Here is a 21,438-nt window from a genome sequence, read left to right on the forward strand (position 1 = left end):
ACCTGAAACTTGCACAGGATGTTCAGTAATACTTGATTACTATTATGTCCAAGTTTCATGAATCAGATCCATAAACTTTCAAAGTTATGATGGTAATTCAACAGATACCCCCAATTCGGCCAAAGTTCATTGACCCTAAATGACCTTTGACCTTGGTCATGTGACGTGAAACTCATGCAGGATGTTCAGTGATACTTGATTAACCTTATGTATAAGTTTCATGAACTAGGTTCATATATTTTCTAAGTTATGATGACATTTCAAAAACTTAACCTTAGGTTAAGATTTTGATGTTGATTCCCCCAACATGGTCTAAGTTCATTGACCCTAAATGACCTTTGACCTTGGTCATGTGACATGAAACTCAGGCAGGATGTTCAGTAATACTTGATTAACCTTATGGCCAAGTTTCATGAACTAGGTCCATATACTTTCTAAGTTATGCTGTCATTTCAAAAACTTAACCTCAGGTTAAGATTTGGTGTTGACGCCGCCGTCGCCGCCGCCGTCGCCGTCGGAAAAGCGGCGCCTATAGTCTCACTCTGCTATGCAGGTGAGACAAAAACGGCCTGAGGATGCTTTGACAAAGTCGTAACAAGTGAATATTAGAAATTCTATATGACTGATGAATTATTTCTAAGAATTTGATCCGTCACAGCTTATCAAAATCAGATGGAAAAAATATCCCCTAAATCTTGCCGAGCTTTGTTGGGTCATGTCCTCGTGAATATGCTAGGAGTGACCTGATATCAATTAAAATATATAGCATTTTCGAGGCACCAATTATCTAGTTGCCTATTCAATAGCTGCATATTCTTTTGTAATTTATTATATATTTTATTATAATATTGTCCTATTTGGAGTTTATTGGATCAAAAGCTGATTTACATGTACAGTTGCTTAAATTTACTTTTTGTTACAAGGATATGTTTTTACAAGTATGAAAATATGAAATAATTTTGCATATTCATGAAGGCACACAACTGTCACAAAATACTACTGAACTTTGAAATTCAATAACTTCGTAACTATCATTTTCAGATTTGAATGAAATTTTAAGCATTTTGTTCATTGAATTATAATCTATTTTAGATTTTAAGCCTGGGGTACCCAGTTGCATTAAACAATAATTTTATGAGAAATCCTCTGGCACATATTTATGCATACATGTTTTACTGACACTAGGGTGGTCATTTTATTGGATTTGCTACAAACTCACTTTGAAATTGTTACCATAACTGGCATTCATCCTTTGAGTAGACATTAAAATGTCAAAAATTACAAGAGAAGGCTATATCATTCAGTAAGAAATTTATGTATTTTATTTATTTCTTGAAACAAATGGAAAAATGGACAGAAAAATGTACACTGAAATTATGTTCTTTGCAAGAAATTGGACAAAACCAGCACACAAAATTGGAAGGAACTAACTCCAAGTATTTGCCACTGACAAGGGCAATATATCTGGTAAAGGAGAAACAATATCCTCGCTAAAATAGATCAGCAAACATTTCAGTAATATAATGAAATAAGTAATGTTTATGAATACAAAAGTTTGTGCGTTCTTCAATTAATGAAATGTTCATTTCATCTTGTTATTGGGGTACATCTATTGCAATACTGACCAGCTCCGCAAATACAACAATATCAGTCTTGGTTTTATGAGCAAGATGAATGCTTTACTTATTTTGCTGCCTTGGCGAGTACAAATCTATGCAGCATTGATAATGGGAATTGGCAAAAAGCCAAAAACAATATATATAGGTAATATCTTGAACAGAAAACAACAAAAATAACAGATACTGTGTTTTGAACACCATAAAATACCTTATTTCTGTCAAACATAGTTCAGTGATAAAGTAATAATTATATACATCCATGAATATCAAATAGTTCTAATTTTCGTATCAATATCTATTTTGAACAAAACAAAAAAAAAATACATTGAAAAAGGACTGTCTACTTGAGAAATGCAATGAAGAAGAAAAAAAAACCCAAAAACATGAAAAAAAAAAAATTGTGCATTGAACGCCAAATCACTGAACCACAAAGGGCAATAAAGACCGGTTCGTGGAAGAAAATGTCTTCTCGGAATGTTGATTTTAATGCACCTATGTATCATGGTGCTAAATCCACTTGGTCTACTATAAATTTGGTCTAATTACCATTTAGTCTCACCATCTGTTGGTTCAATACTCGCTTGGACAACCCGTTGTTTAGTTTATGCCCAGATCTGTCTTCTAAATATTTTACAATTTGTCAAATGAAAATCACTTGACTGCGTTAAGAGATAAAATGGAGAAAGCCAGGAAAAAAGGTAAACATAGGCTAAATAGCAAATTAGAACACATGATTCAACAAAAGAGGATTCAAGTACATGTATGTAGGTTGAGACCACACAGTAAGTAGAGGAAGTGATAGTAGACCAAATGGTAATTTACCCTACAAATTGATTTACAGTACGCTGTAAGATTTCAGGATCACCAAAAAATGATCAGAAATGAACTATATAGTTTGTTGTGCATCACAAAAGTACATGGATGAGACGAGAAAAAAAAAGTTCAGGTTATTATTATCATTATTTGTTTTGGCGTCACCTGTGCCTGGGAGGCGAAAAGCGAACTGAATCACTATGACCCGCAAGTCTCTCCTCCCGATATAACTGATTGGGGGGAGTGCAGGTGGACCACTACACCGGGGTTTCCCCCTACTCTTATAAGAATAGTGCAGTGGGTTCTTAACATGCAAAGGTGACATTTTTCTTTGATAACATAACTTTAACGGTTGTTTTTACCTCTCCCACAAGAGAAGTCCCGAGTAAAGGGGAATTTCAACCCTGATGATAAGTTGGTTCAAGCACTAATTTCTACATATTTAGTACATGGATAGAGAGCTACTGACATAGATAAGATCCTGAAATTTACGGCCCATTCCATGCAAGTGTTTTATATAAACAGGACAAAAATATGCAGAATTGCGGATATTCTATTTTGATTGGACACCCGATTGAATTAAATTTTGTTGTAAAATTGGTAAATTTATCCAATAAAACACATTTCTAGTTTATATCTTTCACACCATAACCGTTTTAGGGGGCATGAGTGTAGTGGGTTTCACGGTACACCATGTATTCTTTTGTGGACCACCCAAACTTGACATTTCGACAAGTGTGTTCTTGTCATCTTCAGGAGAATAGGACACATGTATTAAGGGAGATTTACGAAAACCAACAAGACTTTAAAACCACTTCCTGCCTTCCTTCTGCCACTGATGGCACTGGTTGGCATAGAAAACATTCTCTATATTGAATAGCTTAGTGATTTGATTAAAAGTAAAAGATAAATGGACTTATAAGCCATGATTTCATACCATCTTTGATAGCAAGTAGATGACTCAATTTTTCTGGCCAATTCGTAAAGGACCAATGTCATATATCCCCATGATAATTAAAAGGCCAAATATTCCATATTTTGTTTGAAAAAAGGACATAAATATATTATCCTACTGCCTCTTATTACATATTTCAGTTTACCATCTACAATACAAAAACAAATAAGATACAAACCATAATAAATCCAATTCAGCTGACAAGACATACATTTCATGTTGTATAGCAGTAAAAAAATAATTTAATTCATTTTCATAAAGCAATGAGAAATTTGTTTCACAAAAGTATTTCATAGACTAATTCAGCCTTTGTCCGTTGTCTAAAGATTTTTTTTTTTAAGCCATTATTAAATCAAATTAAATTGAATTCTAAAACAAGCACACTGTGCAAGTTTTTTGTGAAAACTTTCCATATCCCATAAAGATGTTAGGCAACATTAAAAATGTGTCATGAATACATTATTCACTTCATTGGAATGACCAGAAGAAATTCATAAGTAAAATTACAAGTATTTTCTATTATTCAATCATCAGAGAAAATGTGTCAACAAAAGAAAAATCTCCTTGCATTCAAAATACAAAGTTTGTTAAACTTATCTATAAAGACAACATTTTATGATCAAAAGTACAAATTTAATCTAATAATAACATCCATTTGCCTGAAGAAAAAAATTGCTCCAATGAGCAAGCAGTAATTGTCACACAAAAAGTCAAACAAGTTCCATCTGTCAAAATGTCCTTTTGATGGAGCAATATCGGTGACCTACGTACAGGTGATGTCAAGGAGTGTTCTTGAAAGCAGTTCATACCACCTTAGCGGTGACAATCCTGTTACGGTTCAAAGTTCAAACAATGTTTCCCCATCGTCGCAAAAAACAATCCCGCTATGAATCCAACTTCCAAACAACTTTTCCCTCTGTCCCCAGTGAGGCCTGACCCCTTGCGATCAGTTCCAGAGCGCGAGGGTACGCGACATGTTCTGCTGTCTTCACACGCTCCTGTAGGGTTGGTTCCGTATCCCCTGGCAACACAGGGACGGATTCCTGGACCAATATGGCTCCAGCATCTACCTCTTCCTGTTCATACAGAAGAAAAAAATGAAATTATGGTTAAAAAACCAAATTCATAATACGATGAAACTAAAAGCACTAAGTCCAACAACACAAAGTTAAACAGCAGATTAGGTTAATACAATTAAAAGAAGCTTTCATTTACAAACAAAATATACATATTTTTGTTTTACTGGTGAATGTTTAAATCATTTTGAATCAAAGCTATGCACTCAAGCATTGAAAGCTATTAATACTATAAAAAAAAAGCTCCAACAAGCCGTTGCAAAAAAGTAATTTCTTGACTAGTTGCCAGCCATACCAAATAAAGAAGAAGATAAGGAAAAGAGAAAAAGAAAAAATTGCAAGCTAGTAAGAATTGAGTTCGAAATAGAAAAAGAAACATAGGGAGAAATGGCGGGGCAGGGAGGGTGAAAGATTGAGGGAGAAAGAGAGAGTCATAAGAAAAGACAGTCACAAATCATTTTACTTATCAAGAACAGAAACCCATATATTACCACTACATAATGAACCGAACATCCTGATAGTCTCACTCCAGCCTCTAAGACCATTTTGTGGGCATTCATTCCCTTGAAGGATGGCAGGAGGGAGGGATGAATGTTGATGAGTCTTCCGTGCCATCGGTTGACAAACTCTCCACTGAGAATACGCATAAAACCGGCAAGGCATATGAACTCTATGTTAGCTGCTTGGAGAGTGTCGTGGACTTTCATGTCAAAATCTACTCTGCTTAGGCCCTTGTGACATATAACCTGTTGAATTAAGATGGGAATTTTAAAATGAAATAAATTCCACTTAATTTTGTTTTCTATCTGTAGCAAATTCTAACTAAATCGTTTATCTAAAAGCTAAGTCCACCCCAACAAAAAGTTTCTTTGAAAGAAATGAGAAAAAACAGTTATAATACTGAAAATTTAATTGAAATTTGAAGTAAAATAAGAATTACATTAAAATTTTGATTATTTTTCACAAAACGATTATATGCAAACCCCAGTGATATGCAAATGAGAGTCCATGGGGTCACTCACTATTTATCATAGAAAATTATTTCAGAAAAGTGCCCTATATAGAGGATCAGACAAACATGTATTATGAGATTTCCCTGATAAAGATCAAGAAGATAATATTTTCTTACCTTTGTTGGTATACCAGCTTTCTTTGCTCTCTCTAATCCTAATACATCAGGAATATTAGAGATGACAAGACAGATCTCAGCTCTAGACACTTTCTTTGGATCCTTGGTGTGGTTGATAAGGGCCTGAAGATTTGTACCTGTTAAAAGGTAAAATAAATATACAGGATACCTTGCATTTACAAGTCAACTTTTTATAACTTTTATGTTCACCCTAGTTCTAGCAAGTTTTTCAGACCTGGGGGGTGTTTCACAAAGATTTAAGTATGACTTAGAGTCATACTGGGTGTTGTGGCGTGCGCCTGTAATCCAAGCTGTGGGGAAGTTACAAATTGATGCAGAGGTTCGAGCCCTGGTCACGTCTTTCGGATGGTGACGTTAAAGGTCGGTCCCAGACGTAAATAATCATATCTGATTGATACACGTCTGACAAAACTCAAATACACACACATACTTAAATGCCAACGTGTACATGATATGTAACGCGCAATCTTTTTAATACCCAGTAGTCCTCTTTGCATAATCTGACCAATGCAGTGATGCCTTTTTATAACACTAGGCATTTAAGTTTGACTCTAAGTCATACTTAAATCTTTGTGAAACACCTCCCCCCCCCCTCCTGATTATGCAAAATATGCCTCATAAACATCTTATAAATCTAATTTCTCCTAACTGAACAGATTTCTGTGATACCAAAAGAGATGACTCACTGGTTGGCAACGTTACCTGTATGACCTTAAAAACATAAATGACACAATGACAGATATATGACTGCTATATTGCTGCTATCAACGAGATACATGTATATAAGCAATGGTGATTTTGAGGCACAATCCAATCAACATCGAAATGAACAGATATAAACAAGGCAGAGCATATTGTTATGATCTGACACAGAATGGAATCTGTGGGACTTCAAATTCCCTGTATGCTTCAAGTTTTCATAGTAAACATGTTGATCAGGAACTGATGAACAGAACCCATAACATAAAGCTAATCAACTGATCTTTTGGCTGATGTATAAGATTGATTGCATTGATTATTGTGTATGATCAATTGTAACAAGAGTGTCACTAGGGCGAGCACATAATACGCCCGCCTGTAACTTGGAAATGGGAGCTATTGGTCAAGCAAGAAAAGTGAAAGGTGGGGACTTGTCCTATGACCTCTTGAGCTAAAAATCAATAGGCTTCCTGGGATACATGCTAGTATCATACACACCAAATTATATCAGCCTAGGTTAAGTTAAACTGAAGTTATCGCGTTTACAAGGATTGCAGAAGAGTAAGATGAAAACATGTCACTGTGACCTTGACCTTTTGACCTCAAAATCAATAGGCTTCCTTGGATCAATGCTTGTATCATACACACCAAATTATATAAGCCTAGGCTAAGTCAAACTGAAGTAATTGCATTTACAAGGAAAAGTTAACAGACGGACGGACAGACGGACACCGAGCGTGATATCATAATACGTCCCGTCTAGGACGGCATATAAAAATCAGCTAGGCGATCACGGGGACCTCGTAGACTAACCTGTGCCTGAGATGAGAACAGCTACTCTCATCTTCCTCTCAGCTCCGCCTTCTTGGATACCATTCATAGCAGGGGAGTATGATCGAGCCAGGGATGAGGAAAGGTTGGAGATTGATACTCCTGCACCATCTAGTATAAAGCAAGACATAACAAATGGTGATTACTGTTGTGTTATAAGGGATCAAGATTCTGTTTCATAAAACTTGTTATATAACAAATTTACAATAACAGTTAAAAGCTACTGAAATCCTTTAATCTGATTGGCTGATGGTAAATTTGTTATAGAAATCATGCATTTGTTATTGTAACAAGTCTTCATGAAACAGGATCCAGGAGGGTGTTTCATAAAGCTGTTTCAAAGTTGTGAATGACTTTAAACTTGACTGGAACATAAGTGCTAAGTCAGCAACATATGAATATAATTTGGGCTAAGACAGGGTCACCGGTCGGGTGTTAATCAATTTGTACATTATGAAACTTTATGAAACAACCACCTAGGGGGCGTTTCATGAAAGGACTTGTCGGCGTTTTATCCGACAGTTAGCGTAGTAACAGTGCTTATCAGCCAATCAAAATCAAGGAAAATTGTCAAATCTGAGAACTTGTCGGATGAAAATGCTGATGAAATTCCCCCCAGGATACTCTTTTGTTTCAGCAAGTGTAGATAATAACAAGGCTTGAAGATAAAATATGAAATGCAGTTCAAAAAGAAAAATCACTTGAAGCAAATACCATCATGACATAAGCTATCATGAAATGAGGTACAAGCCAGTGAACTAGCACTCCCTTGAAGAGAAATTTACAAAAAATGAAAAGAGAAATCTAATTGTTGTCTCACTCACCTCCACATTTCGGCATCACCTGACCAATCTTCCATGCCGTCTCTCCACTCTGTCTCACCATCTCTAAGACAGCGCCCTCATCTTCCGATCTCACCACCAGGACGCCCCCAACACCGCAGTTAAACGTCCTGGCCATCTCCATCTCCTCCACCCCTCCATGATGTGAGATCCACCCAAACACCGATGGAATCTCCCATTTGGAGGCATCTAATTGGACAGCCATGGAACCGGGCATTATCCTGGGGATGTTCTCCAAAAGCCCCCCACCGGTGATGTGTGCAAAGGCCTTGACGCAGCCTGAGCGGATGGCAGGGAGTAGGGTCTTGGAGTAGATTCTAGTTGGGGTCAACAGTGCTTCACCTGGGAATGAAAAACAGTATGAACTTATTTCCTCCTCCTACAAGGGCCAGTCTAGCATAGTTGCAAGAGATTCAAATCAAAATTAAACTGAGATTAATCTTGAATCGCCGAGATAAGAGATAGGGAAATATGTTCAATAAAAACCTTTGAGTTTGATTTTAAACGATTGCAACACTTTGTAAAACAAAACCTTGATTCATATGCCTCCTTCAGATTTGAAGATTCTTACAGATCTTATCACCGACTCAGTGTGTGTGAGAAGCTGGACTTGGGTGTAAATGTAACCATTTATATAAATTCATCTCTGCATGCATACCGGTACTTACTGCCAAGGGTCATTTCTAATAAGCCATTACTTTGTGCTCTTTGTAATCCTGCCACTATCATTATTGAGAGGCATTGCATTACATTGATTTGTATTTGTTATCAACGTGAAATGAAATTGAATTAAATTGAATATCAATCTTACCCAAAGTGGTTCCATCTCTAAAAGGACAAGGATCCTTGAAGTCCAGTCCCTCCTGCTCGACCAACCTCCTCACCAGACTGTAGCCGTTGCTATGGATACCAGACGATGCCACGCCCAGGATGACATCACCTGCTTGAATCTCATCTACCCTCGGAAGCATGTGACCCCTCTCTACTGCCCCCACGGCAAACCCTGCAAGGTCGTACTCGTTTGGTGCGTACATGCCAGGCATCTCAGCGGTTTCACCACCTAAATCAAGAAGTAAAAGCATATCCTTTGAATACCAAGGCACTGTCTACATCTAGGATGTTTTACAAAGATTCATGTATGACCTCAACTCACATGCATAGTAATGATAATATGTCATTACATATATAGAGCCCTAAAAACTTATTTTCCAACACTGGCAATATCAATACCCCACTATAAGCACAGTGCCCATGATAAGATAATGGATACTGCATCCTTGTTCACATTCGACAACCTCCTGCCCGACATATTACCTTATCTCTTTTAAGATATGATGCAAGGAAGTGAATATCTATTGCCATGAGACACTTCAAATATTAACTTCTGCTCACATACTGATTGGGTATGTTGCAGGTGCACAGCATTGATGCAATTTTCGGCAGATCATATTTCTTAACGGTCTAGATCTCTAGTAAAGTAAGGTTTAAGCTAAAGGATTAACTCACCAAGCAGGGCACAGCCAGCCATCTTACACCCCTTGGCCACGCCTCCCACCACGTCCCTTGCCACGCCCACTTCTAGTTTCCCACATGAGAAGTAGTCTAAGAAGAAGAGAGACTCTGCTCCGTGTGCTAGGATATCATTGACACACATGGCAACCAGGTCTTGGCCTATCGTCTGATGAAGGTTGCAGGCTTGAGCGATCTGAAATTAAATTAATCTAGCTTAATGAGGCTATAAAGGTATTATTCCGTGCAGATAATGATATTTGCAACTATTCCAGTTTTTTTTTCTCCCAATAGGTGGTCGACAAGGAACAGCAGATCACATTGTTTCGTGCGTTACTGCTGTGCACTTCTTCAAGTGATGAAACGTCATGATTTCCAATTCCTTGTTGACCACCCATTGCAAGACAATTGGGAGTAGTTGCAGGTAAATTTAGCTTAGCTAATCAGTTTCATCACTGTTGCAAATGATGACGAACACTGAATATTCCTGCCATCAGATTAGAGAAAAAACAGTGAAACTTATGGACCAATAGATACATTTCTTGGGGAACTTTTGTATTGTTTTTATTAGTCAATACCTTGTTTAAACTGTCATGAGATGCTTTTTGTAATTCAATGGTCTCTTTTTCTTACCATGTAATCAATGTTGTGGGAACTGAGCTTTTACAATGCTTCCTAGCTTTATTCATACAGGTTCCCATTTCATTTTCATTTCATACATTTTGCATTATGTAGCCTCCTTTTTTAATTCAAGAATGAAATATATGCTAATTGAATTGAATTCTGTTTGAAGTTTGAATAATGTATAAATGCATCTACAGGTCAGAAAAACACAAGCTAGTGAGAAGTCAAAAGCAAAGAAAACACAAAGAAAACAAATAACCTCATACACATCCTCCATGACGAGCAGAAACAGTCAAACTCACCTTCAATTTTGTGCCGACGCCGTCAGTACCCGATACTAGGATAGGGTCCTTGTAGCCAGCAGCTCTCACATCAAAGAGTCCCCCGAAACCACCAAGGGCGGCATCACATCCTGGTCTGGCCGTGGCTTTGGCTAGAGGTTTGATAGCTTGGACTAGTGAATTACCAGCTGTGATGTCAACTCCACTGCCACTGTATGTTAAACCTGATGATCTGGGGGGTATTTCACAGAGTTAAGTGTCACTTAGAGTCATGCTTAACTGCCAACGTGCACATGTCAACAAGAACTTAAAACAAACAAGCCATCCAGGAATCAAGGACCTCTACAGCCACTGTCCTTTCCTCCAAAATATGTCATTTAATACTTAATCTGATTGATGGCAGTGTGCATGATCTGTGATGATGCGTTATAACCCGCATGCATCTGAAGTTTAAGTGCGACTCTAAGTCACACTTAAATCTTTGTGAACACCTCCCTGGGATTAGATATAAGATTTTTTAATTTTGGAGGGGTTGGACGCCAATGTATGATTCTTGTAATGAAAATTTTTTTTTAAACAACCCCTTCGCTAACAAATTTTATATGAAATAAAAGGTGCATAGCTTTTTATCTAAATCTTAAATCTATGGTATTCACATCGAATCATTCACATGCTTTCACAAAAAATAAAGTAAAATGCATCTGCATTATCACTCTCCCTGAAAATGATTTCAAATGCTTCCATAATCAGTGAAACCAGGGGAGCGTTTCATGAATGCAAGGACGTTTCATCCAACAAGTCCTGCCTAATGCGAGAGTTACTATAGTAACAGTGCTTCTCAGCCAATAAAATTCAAGGAAAGTTGTCAGATCTGACAACTTGTCGGACAGATGTGTTCATGACCGCCTAGGGAAAAGAGAAATTTGGTTTTTATGAACAGGTTTCTTTAATACATGATTTAATGGGGAGTTCCATGCAAGAAAAAAAAACAACTTTGTGGTCTTTACAGAGAAGTAATGCTTCTATACAGGTAATCACTAAAGCAGATTGACTGTACCTGTTACCAGTTAGGAAGTCACATGCTCTTTTTGCTATATCCGTTCTGTGAAAGCTTCCCTCAAACTTGACTGTCTTTGCCCCCTTATTGGCCATGGCGGCTGCTGTCACCAGATCCCTTGCCGAGGCTACCACTGCTAGGACACGCCCACCTGAGGTCACGACCTTCCCATCCTTGACGGCAGTGCCTGCGTGGATGACCATCATGTCCGGTTGGCTGGCTATCTCATCCAATCCTAGGTGAGAAAATAAAAGGGACAAAGTGACTGTGACCATTTTGTCATGAATAAGCAAATGTACTAGAGTGACCGCCAAGTCAGATCACACGCAAGCGATTTAAACGATTGTACTGTAACAAGGTTGTAGCAATAATCTAAGAATTATCTGGACTATATTCTTATCCATCTAGCCTGTATTTCAAGGTTTAGACCTTTCACAATAGACCAAAAGCAAAGCTGCCAACCTCAACAAGAGCATTTCGCTAGCTTTTAAGCTAAAATTCAGTAATAATTTTTGTAAAGAAATCAATATTTTTAAAGAAACACCACTGCATAACACATAAAACTGAAAATTTTAGAAATCAGTGTATTGCATGCAACGCTCGGTATTCTTCTAATTTTTTCAGTACCAAATACCGAAAATTAGTCTTAGTTGGCAGCTCTATAAAGGTAACCCTTGATGAGCTAGATTGATTTAAATCAATTTACAATGGAGTTTGATGGGCTACATGTAATTCTTCACTAGAGTAAGGAGATAAAGTCCCTTGACCTCCCAAGATGTCTATCTTCTTACTATCAACAATTTTTCAAAATTTCAAGGAACTCCTTGCCTGCCCCCTGGAATGATCATATCTTCAGTGATATTGATTTGAGGTACATACATGTATAAATAGATCCGCATTTTGACAAGACCTATCCCCGTACTGTGGTAAAGGTATAGGCATGGGGTTCTGTCATCTTTTTCCTTTCATCTCTGTACACAGGCATTGGTAGCAGACCTGCCAACCTCTGGGAATGAAAAACTGTATTCTGTGATAAAAAAAACTGTATTTTTCCCCAAAAAAGTGTATTTCATAATAAAATGCTTGGCGCACTCGCTCATCGCGGCGCTCAAGCTGCATGCAAGCTAAAATGCGCACTGCTCTTGCAGATGAAAAAAACAACATTAAAACATGTGTATATCTTCACCCTGGTTTGAACAAAATGATTGAAAAACAAAAAACAAGTTACCTGAAATTACATTGATCTAATAACCATATTTGTGCATGTTTTATGAAATAGAGACATATAGAGATTATTTTTCTCAATAAATTACAATTTAGTTTTTAAAAAACAACAAAAAAACGTACTGCCGTATTTTGGTTGCAAAAACGTACTAAATACGGCTAAAACGTACTGGTTGGCAGGTCTGTGGTAGGCCTTCCGATGCCTGTATGAGTTTGATGCACCAACCCACCATGAGTCAGCCACTGACTTGTGGTGAGCCATGTGACATGGAAAAGGCTAAGGAAGTGAACCCTTTTCTAATCAGGAGTGGAGCCCAAAAGTTGTAGAATAGCTTACATTACCTTCCAGTAAATTCTGGAGCTGTGCTAGTACCAAATAGTTTGCCCATTCCTTTGGAACCTACTAGCAGTGCCGAGGGAAAGCTTGACATGCAGACAGAACAACTTCTTGAAAAAACAAGATTTAAGAAGCTTGCAACAAAAGGTCCTAACTCAGCATACCAAGTTTTATGAAACATGCCGAACAGCTAAATAATTATGTTCTGAAGTTTAACTGATCTATGGCATCTTAAAATCCAGTTCTGTTTTTTATCAATCATAAAAACACGACCCTGACCTACCTGAAATCTCATAGCCTTTCTTGTACGATGCTGGGTAGCCACCACTGGCCTGAACGATTGCCACGCAGCATCTGTCGTCATGGAAACTTGGCTTGGCCTTGGGCAGGTCTCCGGTCACACAGGCCTTCATGGTAGCATAGAGATCACTCTTCAGTAACGGCAGAACGACCTGGGTTTCAGGGTCTCCGAAGCGACAGTTGAACTCCAGAACACTTGGGCCGTCTTTGGTGATCATCAGGCCCGCATACAGGACTCCTAATAATGGAAACAAACCACAAATCTCAGGGACTTTTTCACATCTGTTTTTGATTGGCAGTGTCAAGCAATGGGAAAGAAATACCTTAATGCATTGTGCTATGTTCAAAACTTGTTACAAAAAAGAAATGTTGCATGGCAATCATATCATAAAATACACTGTGTGACAAATAGCAAAGAGATACACAAAATATATAATTGACTCACAAGGGGTTGTCAAGCATTGGCCTCTGGAAAGAGTCATCAATATACACCACATGTGACATATATATAGTGCAAAGATACTATAAATGCTAGTACCTTTCAACAAACTGTATGTAAAAAAAATAAATACTCCTAAATTCTGATATATTTACCTAATGGCATAATATTTCCTTACTGTTTCAACTTAAAAAGCCCTAAAGAAAATGCCCAGTAACATTCTCTTTTCTCCAGTTTTTTTATTTCCACATTAAAAAAAAAACGAATTCCCCACCCTTAAAACCATTACTCAGAATCACCTTTGTATGGCCTCCCTTGCTCCTTCATTCCATCTACTGCTCTCTGAATGATCTCTTCATCTATCTGCTGAATAACCTGCCTTGACACCTGCACTCACACAAACAAAACATTTTGAAATTCACAATCTTTGTTGATGATCAAATGAATATCTGTATGTGCTGCAGCAACCAGAATAGAATCGAAGGGCTAATATCATATTTGTTCAAGATTCAACAAAACTTCCAAACTAAAAAATAGATATCTGCAAGATGGATGCAAAAATCAATGAAAGATTTATATACAAAATTCTAATTTTTGTGGTAGGATCATAATCATCCTTGCTGTAATAACATTTCTCTTCAGAATTTGATAAAAAATCAGAAGTTAACTCTGTCCACTTGATCATAGTTACAGTCATAGACTAATAAAGAATTTTAATTTCTTCCGAGAAAAAAGAAAGGTGAGTCTGTATTGCAGAAATGAATTGTCTAATGGTGGTAATCTTTTGTATATCAACACATCACTGTTGCATGAAAAGATTGGGTTAGTTCTAATATTACATAATTTGTTGAAACATCTGATAACATTCCTGAAGTATAGATACACCGTAGCCTCACCTGTGGGCAAGGACAGTATGCTCCCATTCCACCTGTATTAGGACCATGGTCTCCTTCTCCAACCCGTTTGTGATCCTGTGCTGGAAGCATCGACTCAAAATGGCTACCATCACAAAATGCCAGAACCTATATAATAATGATAACCATGATCAAGTTTAAAACAAAGAAGAAACAACAAAAATTACTAAAGAACAATAACAGTGATTGATTTTGAAGACAAAAAAAAGGTGTGAACATACACATTATTAGTGTTAATTCTGAGGTTGATGACAGATATCAAAACCTCTGCTTCTGGTGGATCAGGGCCCTGTCTTACAAAGAGTTATAATTGATCCCATCATCTTAAACTATATGGAAATCCATAAATGTCATAATTTTCTCCAGGAAATTTGCATGATGTCCTTTGTAAACAAAAGAGATGCACACTGAATTTTCAAGAAAACAATGAATGTATGATTATACATCACATCTTGAAAATATTTTGAACATGCATTTTAGATGTTGACATTGCTGGCCTTCCATAGTTGTGGTTGATCGGATCAATTGTAACTCTTTGTAAGATGGGGCCCAGAATTACATCGTTATTCTAGCAAAATAATTATGTTTCTGAAATGATTGATCAGTACAAATGAACCTGAACTTAACTGAGTTTGGCCTTGATTGTTCTGAGCCAATACATCATCCGCACAAATTCCCAACACTACTTAAAAATATGGCACCACATTGGGAGAGAAGATGGATGGTTGTTACATGCTAGATTGTTAGATTCCAAGTGGAAGTGCAATTGCAATTTCATTCCCTAGCTCTAACACAGTTAAGATAGCTAACAAAGTTTTTCAAAATCACATCATCAATATCTCAACATCCAATGAGATCCATACTAGGTTCAGCTACATTTTAAAGTTTGATGCTGTGCTGATGTAAATATCAGCCAAACACTAGCCACAAAAGGTCAATGCTGATCCTCACTGTATTATTAAAAATCTATGTAACTTATCAAAACTGTAAAATAGCAATTCAAAGAAGTTGCATTAAAAACCCCTAAATGCCCCAGTATTAATGTGATAACTGCTCATTATATCTTATGCAATTCTCAACTTACTGAAACTTCTTCACCTTCCAAGAGTTCTTCTATGATGACGCTTTCTCCTGCAGCACCAAATAATTTATCCTGGAAATAGGACAGAAAAAGTTTTCAAGAGACAGCCTTTCAATAAAACTAGCAAGAATCTAACAGAAGCATAATACAATTCACAATAATATTGAAAGCAAGGCTTTCTCTAGACATCCCCCTAAAAATGATGTATAGAGCTCATCAAGATAGAAATATGTACAGTAACTTAGCCATTTGGTACACAGATGACTTGTTTTATGGTAAGGTTTCCTTATTTCCTCCAGAAAGTATTGTATTCATCCCTTAAGATACAGATTTGGGAATCAAGAACTAGTGAGGAATGTTTGCCAAACATCAAGAACAAATAGGGCCGGAAAATGTTGTAAATTCCCAACAAGTGGAACAAGCTATCCTGAAAATCTGCAGTGAAGAAGGCCTGGTTGCAAGTGACATTTTATTACAAATTAAATCATACTTATTGCAACCAATTGAAAATTTACAATTGATTTCAGATCAATCGTCATCCAAACTCACCTTTATAATGTTCCTGACAGCATCACAAGCTTCTTCTGTACTTGAAGCAACGACTACTCCTTTACCAGCGGCCAACCCATTGGCCTTAACTACCAAGGCTTTATAGGGGGCGCTGAAAAGAAATCAGATGGTATAGGAAAGTCTGTGACTAATCTTTCTTCCTTTTATTTTTATCTTGAAGATCATCAATTAAACCCTAACCTTGAGTTAGTCTTCTGAAAAAACTAAGTAGGAATTTCTTACATGACCTTTACATGTAAGAACAGGTCCTGTTCCTACTGGATAAAACCTGTATGGATCAGGAAGGTGATCCCATGGAGGATCTTCTTTATCAATGTAGAGGCTTCACTCTATACAGTGTATCTTTCTTGGGCAACTCCTGAAAAGGACCAATCAAACTTGATATTTCAGCAAGTAAATTCTTGGTGTTTTATGGAAGATGAGCAAAACTGAGAAAAAGGGGATATTTATATTGTCTGGGAGTTTGGTATAGTGTTGGTCTCTGATTGGATAGGAAGGGTCATAGTAGAGTTAGATGATAGAAAGATCACATTTGCTGATAAGTCAAATCTGGGCGGTGCTTTTCAGAAGCAATCACATGTCCATTGCCCAACACAGATATATGATCTACAATGAAGCATCTGCATCATTTTTTTCTGTTCAATGTAGACTTGCAGAAAGATCATATTCAGTTTTTATCTGATTCCACACTATATCAGAAACATCACAAGTGTTCGATATTGTTTCTTTACGCCTAATCAGACAACTCACGTATTAATGTGTTTACAGGCTTCCTCCACCTCTGTGAAACTCTTCCACCTAGCAGTTGGAATCTTGCAATTATCCATGAAGCTCTTGGCAAAGACCTTGCTGGATTCGATCTCGGCTGCTGCCCTCGAGGGGCCAAAGCACGGGATGCCTGCCTCGGCGAGGTCGTCTGCGATTCCTGCAGCAAGAGGCGCTTCAGGTCCCACCACCACCAGACTGATGCAGTTTTCTTGGCACCAGGAGGCTAGGGCGGGGTAGTTACCTGTTGGAACATCTGGTCCTGATGGTATCAAGAGTAAAATCAAAACACTTGTCCAGAGTAATTGCAATCGACTGAACCCAAGTATATTTTGCACAAACAACAAAAACAGTGTGGAACTGGAAGATGCAACTTATACATCATATGAAAGAAAATATGGTATTCAACTTAAAAATCTTACTACTTTCGAAAGGACTTACGGTAAATCATTATTGTAATAGAGAAACACACACTTTCTTTTGCTTTTAATAGATTTGTGGTAACAGGTCATTCCAGAAACGGTAACAACTCATTACAGAAACAAGTCACTACATAAACGGCCACATAATGCATCCTATGATATTATGATCAATAAAAACAAGAGCATTACAACATTTAAGCATGCATTATAAATCATTTTTGTCTGGCTTACCAAATTTACAGCTCATAAGCATTTACAGCATATTTTTTAAGGACAAAATTGTAATGAAGAATCATATCAATGAAGGCATAGGCTGGATCCCAGTAAAGATTGTGAAATAATTGTTCATCCTTTACTTCCGAAAATTGAAAGTTAAATATCAATCCACAGTGCTACCTTATAAATACTGCTACCCACTGCTAACCGTTTAACCAGTTGATCGACTCCTGGTACCAGACAGTAATCCCTATTCAAAACCTATGGTAGTTTAGAGAGAAGGTTGAGATACTCACCCATATTTGTAATTTTCTCACTGTTGGCTGTCCCCGCATTTCCTGGGGCAACCAGGACCTGGGCTACTTGCGATGACTGGGCTAGCTTCCATGCCAGACAGTGCTCCCTCCCTCCACTACCAATCACAAGAACTTTATCAGTCATGCCTCAAGGGTATAACTCCGTAATCTACAAAATAGAGATAAATCTATGTATTACATATTGGAAGTGCACTGCTATTGCCAGGTCAGAATGAGATGAAGAATGTATTGCAAGAAGCTTAATACAGACCTCATGCACTAATATCATCACACAGCCATCTTAGAGGCTGAAGCCATTGCCTTACATGTGTTGGTGATCTGTAGCTGGTGCATCTCTGACAACTCTGTTTATGTGAATTAATATATCCTCTGAAGGAGGGCGCTATGACATTATGATGTCATATGCACAAGGTAACACTACTGCAATGAATTAAACCCACAATTGATGTTTCCATAAAAAGACACTTTTTAGCCTTATCATAGAGGACAAGGAATCTCAGATGATGGCAGTTAGGAGTGGAGTGCCCCAAGGCTCAATATTAGCCCGTTTTTATTTCTTCTATTTGTAAATGACATGTGCAATATTTCAGGACTTTTTGAGCCAATATTATTTGCGGATGACACTAGTGTGTTTATGTCCCACCATGACATCATTACTCTTCAAAATAACTTTAATACTGAAATTGGCAAACTGGTTGACCAGCTGAATAATAATAGAAAAAAAATTAATGACTTACAAAAAAAACATATTGATGCAACCCAAGTAAAATTAAAAATCAAGGACTCTTTTATAGATCAAGTCAAACAGACAACTTTTTTAGGTGTAACTATTGATAATAAATTAACATGAAATGAACACACTAGTGTCATCTGGAATAAAATAGCTAAACGTATCAGCAGGGACTAGGTCTATAAGTCAAAGAGGGATATAAAACAAATATATCAGGCTTTGAGAAAGTATAGTGGGAATTATTTATCCGAGGTTGGACTGGCAATCACTATTTTCTCCGAGGGGCGAAGAAACTGGTTGACCGGCTTAATAATATTAAACTTGTACTCAATATAAAAAAAAAAAATTTCATGACTTTTACAAAAAAAAACATTGATGCAACCAAAATTAATTTAAAATCAAGGACTCTTTTATAGATCAAGCTAGACAGACAACTTTTTAGGTGTAACTATTGTTAATAAATTAACATGGAATGAACACACTAGTGTCATCTGGAATAAAATAGCCAAACGTATTGGTTTATTTCACAAATTGATTTTTTTTTCCTAAACAAACCCTAATGATCTTATAACACATTGATATTGCCACATATACTACTAATAGACTTTTAGTGCTACAAAAGAAAATTGTAAGACCTGTTTACCATAGCCCAATACCTTGCCCATACCAACCAATATTCTTTAATCTAAAGACTCTGAAAATGCCTCATATATATGTATACCAATGTGCAATATTTATGTATTTATGTATCCATAAATTATCACCAAGTTCTATTGTTTCATACTTTCCACTGAACTGAAATATTAATGAATATCAAACTAGGCATTCTAAAAATTTTTGCTTTCCTTTAACAAAAACTTCAACCTAACATACAATTTTAATAAAGGTCCTTTAATTTGAAATGAATTACCAATTACAATAAAATAGAGTCCAACGCTGAAGAAAAATGAAATCTTATTCATTATAAAAGTACCTTTTAAATGTAAGTTTGAAATTTTGAATACAAAATGTATGCATGTGTGCATGCGGGTGTTTGATAACGAATGGTGTGTGTGTTGATGTTACGTTATGGGTGTATGTTTTAACTTTACTATTTTTAATTAATTTTACTTTTCTATTTTTAATTAATAATTCAAAAATTTAAATCTACTGAAATGAGATTTTCTTTTAATATAAGGCTCTGCCTCTCCTAATACTTTCATTTGTACATAGTAATTAGTATTACTTTTTACAATGTAATACAATGTCGAAATTACTTAATTCAGTCAATTTTTATGTCGGACAAGGGTCTCTTTCGTTGGAATATCAATGGAAGGTGTCTCTAAAAGGACACCGTGTTCTAAATAAGGGAAATAATGAAAATTTTTATTTTATCCAGTTTAATGTTTGTGAATCTTTAAATTTTTTTTCTCTTTTTACCTCATAAAGTAAGCTCCATACATCAATTCTACAATCAATAATAAATAAAACATTATTTGATCTCTATTTATTGAAATATAGGCCTATGATTTTATGAAAAGTCGTCATTCCGAAATAAAAGGTTCAGGTGGCGATGAAGACTAAATATTTTTCCGATACTATCGATATCAAACGATGTCGCGGACTTGGAAGACAAAATTGCCTTCGTGAAACGGAAAGCGCTGATTTGTCGCCAATCTTCCCATCTCGGAAGAATGGTCCTAGGACGTTCCTACTTTACTTACGTATCGCTCATCTCGTCGTGCATCTCGTCGTGCAACAGGCCCCTGTTATCTTGCTAAATATGAATGATCTCGTTCAGTAGATGATGGATCATGATTCAACACAAGACGGCACTAGAGTCTAACCATCTAACAGTAACTATCATTTATTATTTAAACATAAACTTCTTGAATTTTATGTTGATCATTTCATTTGTACTACAGATTAAGTTAGATCCTAATCAGGGGCCACAGAACAGTTTTCAAAGTGGGGGGGGGGGGGGGCTGAGCCAAAAGTGGGGGGCTGACCATGCAAAAAATCACAATCGTATGGTCTTTTTTAAGTTTTTGTAAATGGTTTTGGAAAAAAGTGGGGGGGGGGCTGAAGCCCCCCGCTTCCGCGGCCCCTGCTAATCATGCTAATATACTAATGTAACCAGCCGAGTTATTTACAACATGACTAGGCCTATAATATAAGTATAACACAACCATGACGTCGACGACATTTAGACCTGATGATCATGTACTCAAGTTAGATCTAACTTACATGTAGATCTAACGTTAGATTAGCCTAAAACTAAAAGCTATAAACTTTATTATAATGATAAGTAGATCTAGAATATATTATGATACTCCCTAACTTAAAGGCCTAACTTTTTAAACCTGTAATTTGTGTACTAAAAGATCACTCACTAATTTGTTCAGAACAAAGTTGATCAGTTGATCTAGATGTGGCTTGGCAATATACACAAAGTCTTAATATAAAGGTGGTCTTGAGTTCCATCCACAGCTGCTTAATCACATGTAGATATCACTCATTCAATGAACAAGGTTATGATATGGTAGATATACGCAAGTCAATATGCAATATTGCTCTATACTTCTATAGCTATGCAGCGCACGTGCATTGACTACATGTATATGCATGGCTGGCGCGCCGGTAAATTAAAAATTCCTTTTATTACGCGCGCTTCCACTTACATACCGC

The 21,438-nt window shown here is 36.9% G+C and overlaps 1 protein-coding gene across 1 annotated transcript; it reads right to left on the reverse strand.

The window, feature by feature from the left end:
• Positions 1 to 1,299: 1,299 nt before the first annotated feature.
• On the reverse strand, positions 1,300 to 21,433 carry LOC129259098 (trifunctional purine biosynthetic protein adenosine-3-like). The gene is made up of 17 exons (XM_064098280.1): positions 21,144 to 21,433; positions 18,021 to 18,189; positions 17,072 to 17,348; positions 16,301 to 16,412; positions 15,755 to 15,823; positions 14,653 to 14,778; positions 14,056 to 14,143; positions 13,301 to 13,555; positions 11,457 to 11,691; positions 10,421 to 10,631; positions 9,492 to 9,690; positions 8,797 to 9,045; positions 7,968 to 8,327; positions 7,126 to 7,254; positions 5,593 to 5,729; positions 4,955 to 5,209; positions 1,300 to 4,463 (listed from the first exon to the last, which is right to left on the reverse strand). Exons 2-17 carry the CDS (start codon positions 18,163 to 18,165, stop codon positions 4,272 to 4,274), a joined length of 3,039 nt encoding a protein of 1,012 aa, XP_063954350.1. The 5' UTR covers positions 18,166 to 18,189; positions 21,144 to 21,433; the 3' UTR covers positions 1,300 to 4,271.
• Between the last annotated feature and the right edge of the window lie 5 nt (positions 21,434 to 21,438).

Source organism: Lytechinus pictus, chromosome 4, assembly GCF_037042905.1.
Source record: "Lytechinus pictus isolate F3 Inbred chromosome 4, Lp3.0, whole genome shotgun sequence".
Classification (NCBI taxonomy): Eukaryota; Metazoa; Echinodermata; class Echinoidea; order Temnopleuroida; family Toxopneustidae; genus Lytechinus; species Lytechinus pictus.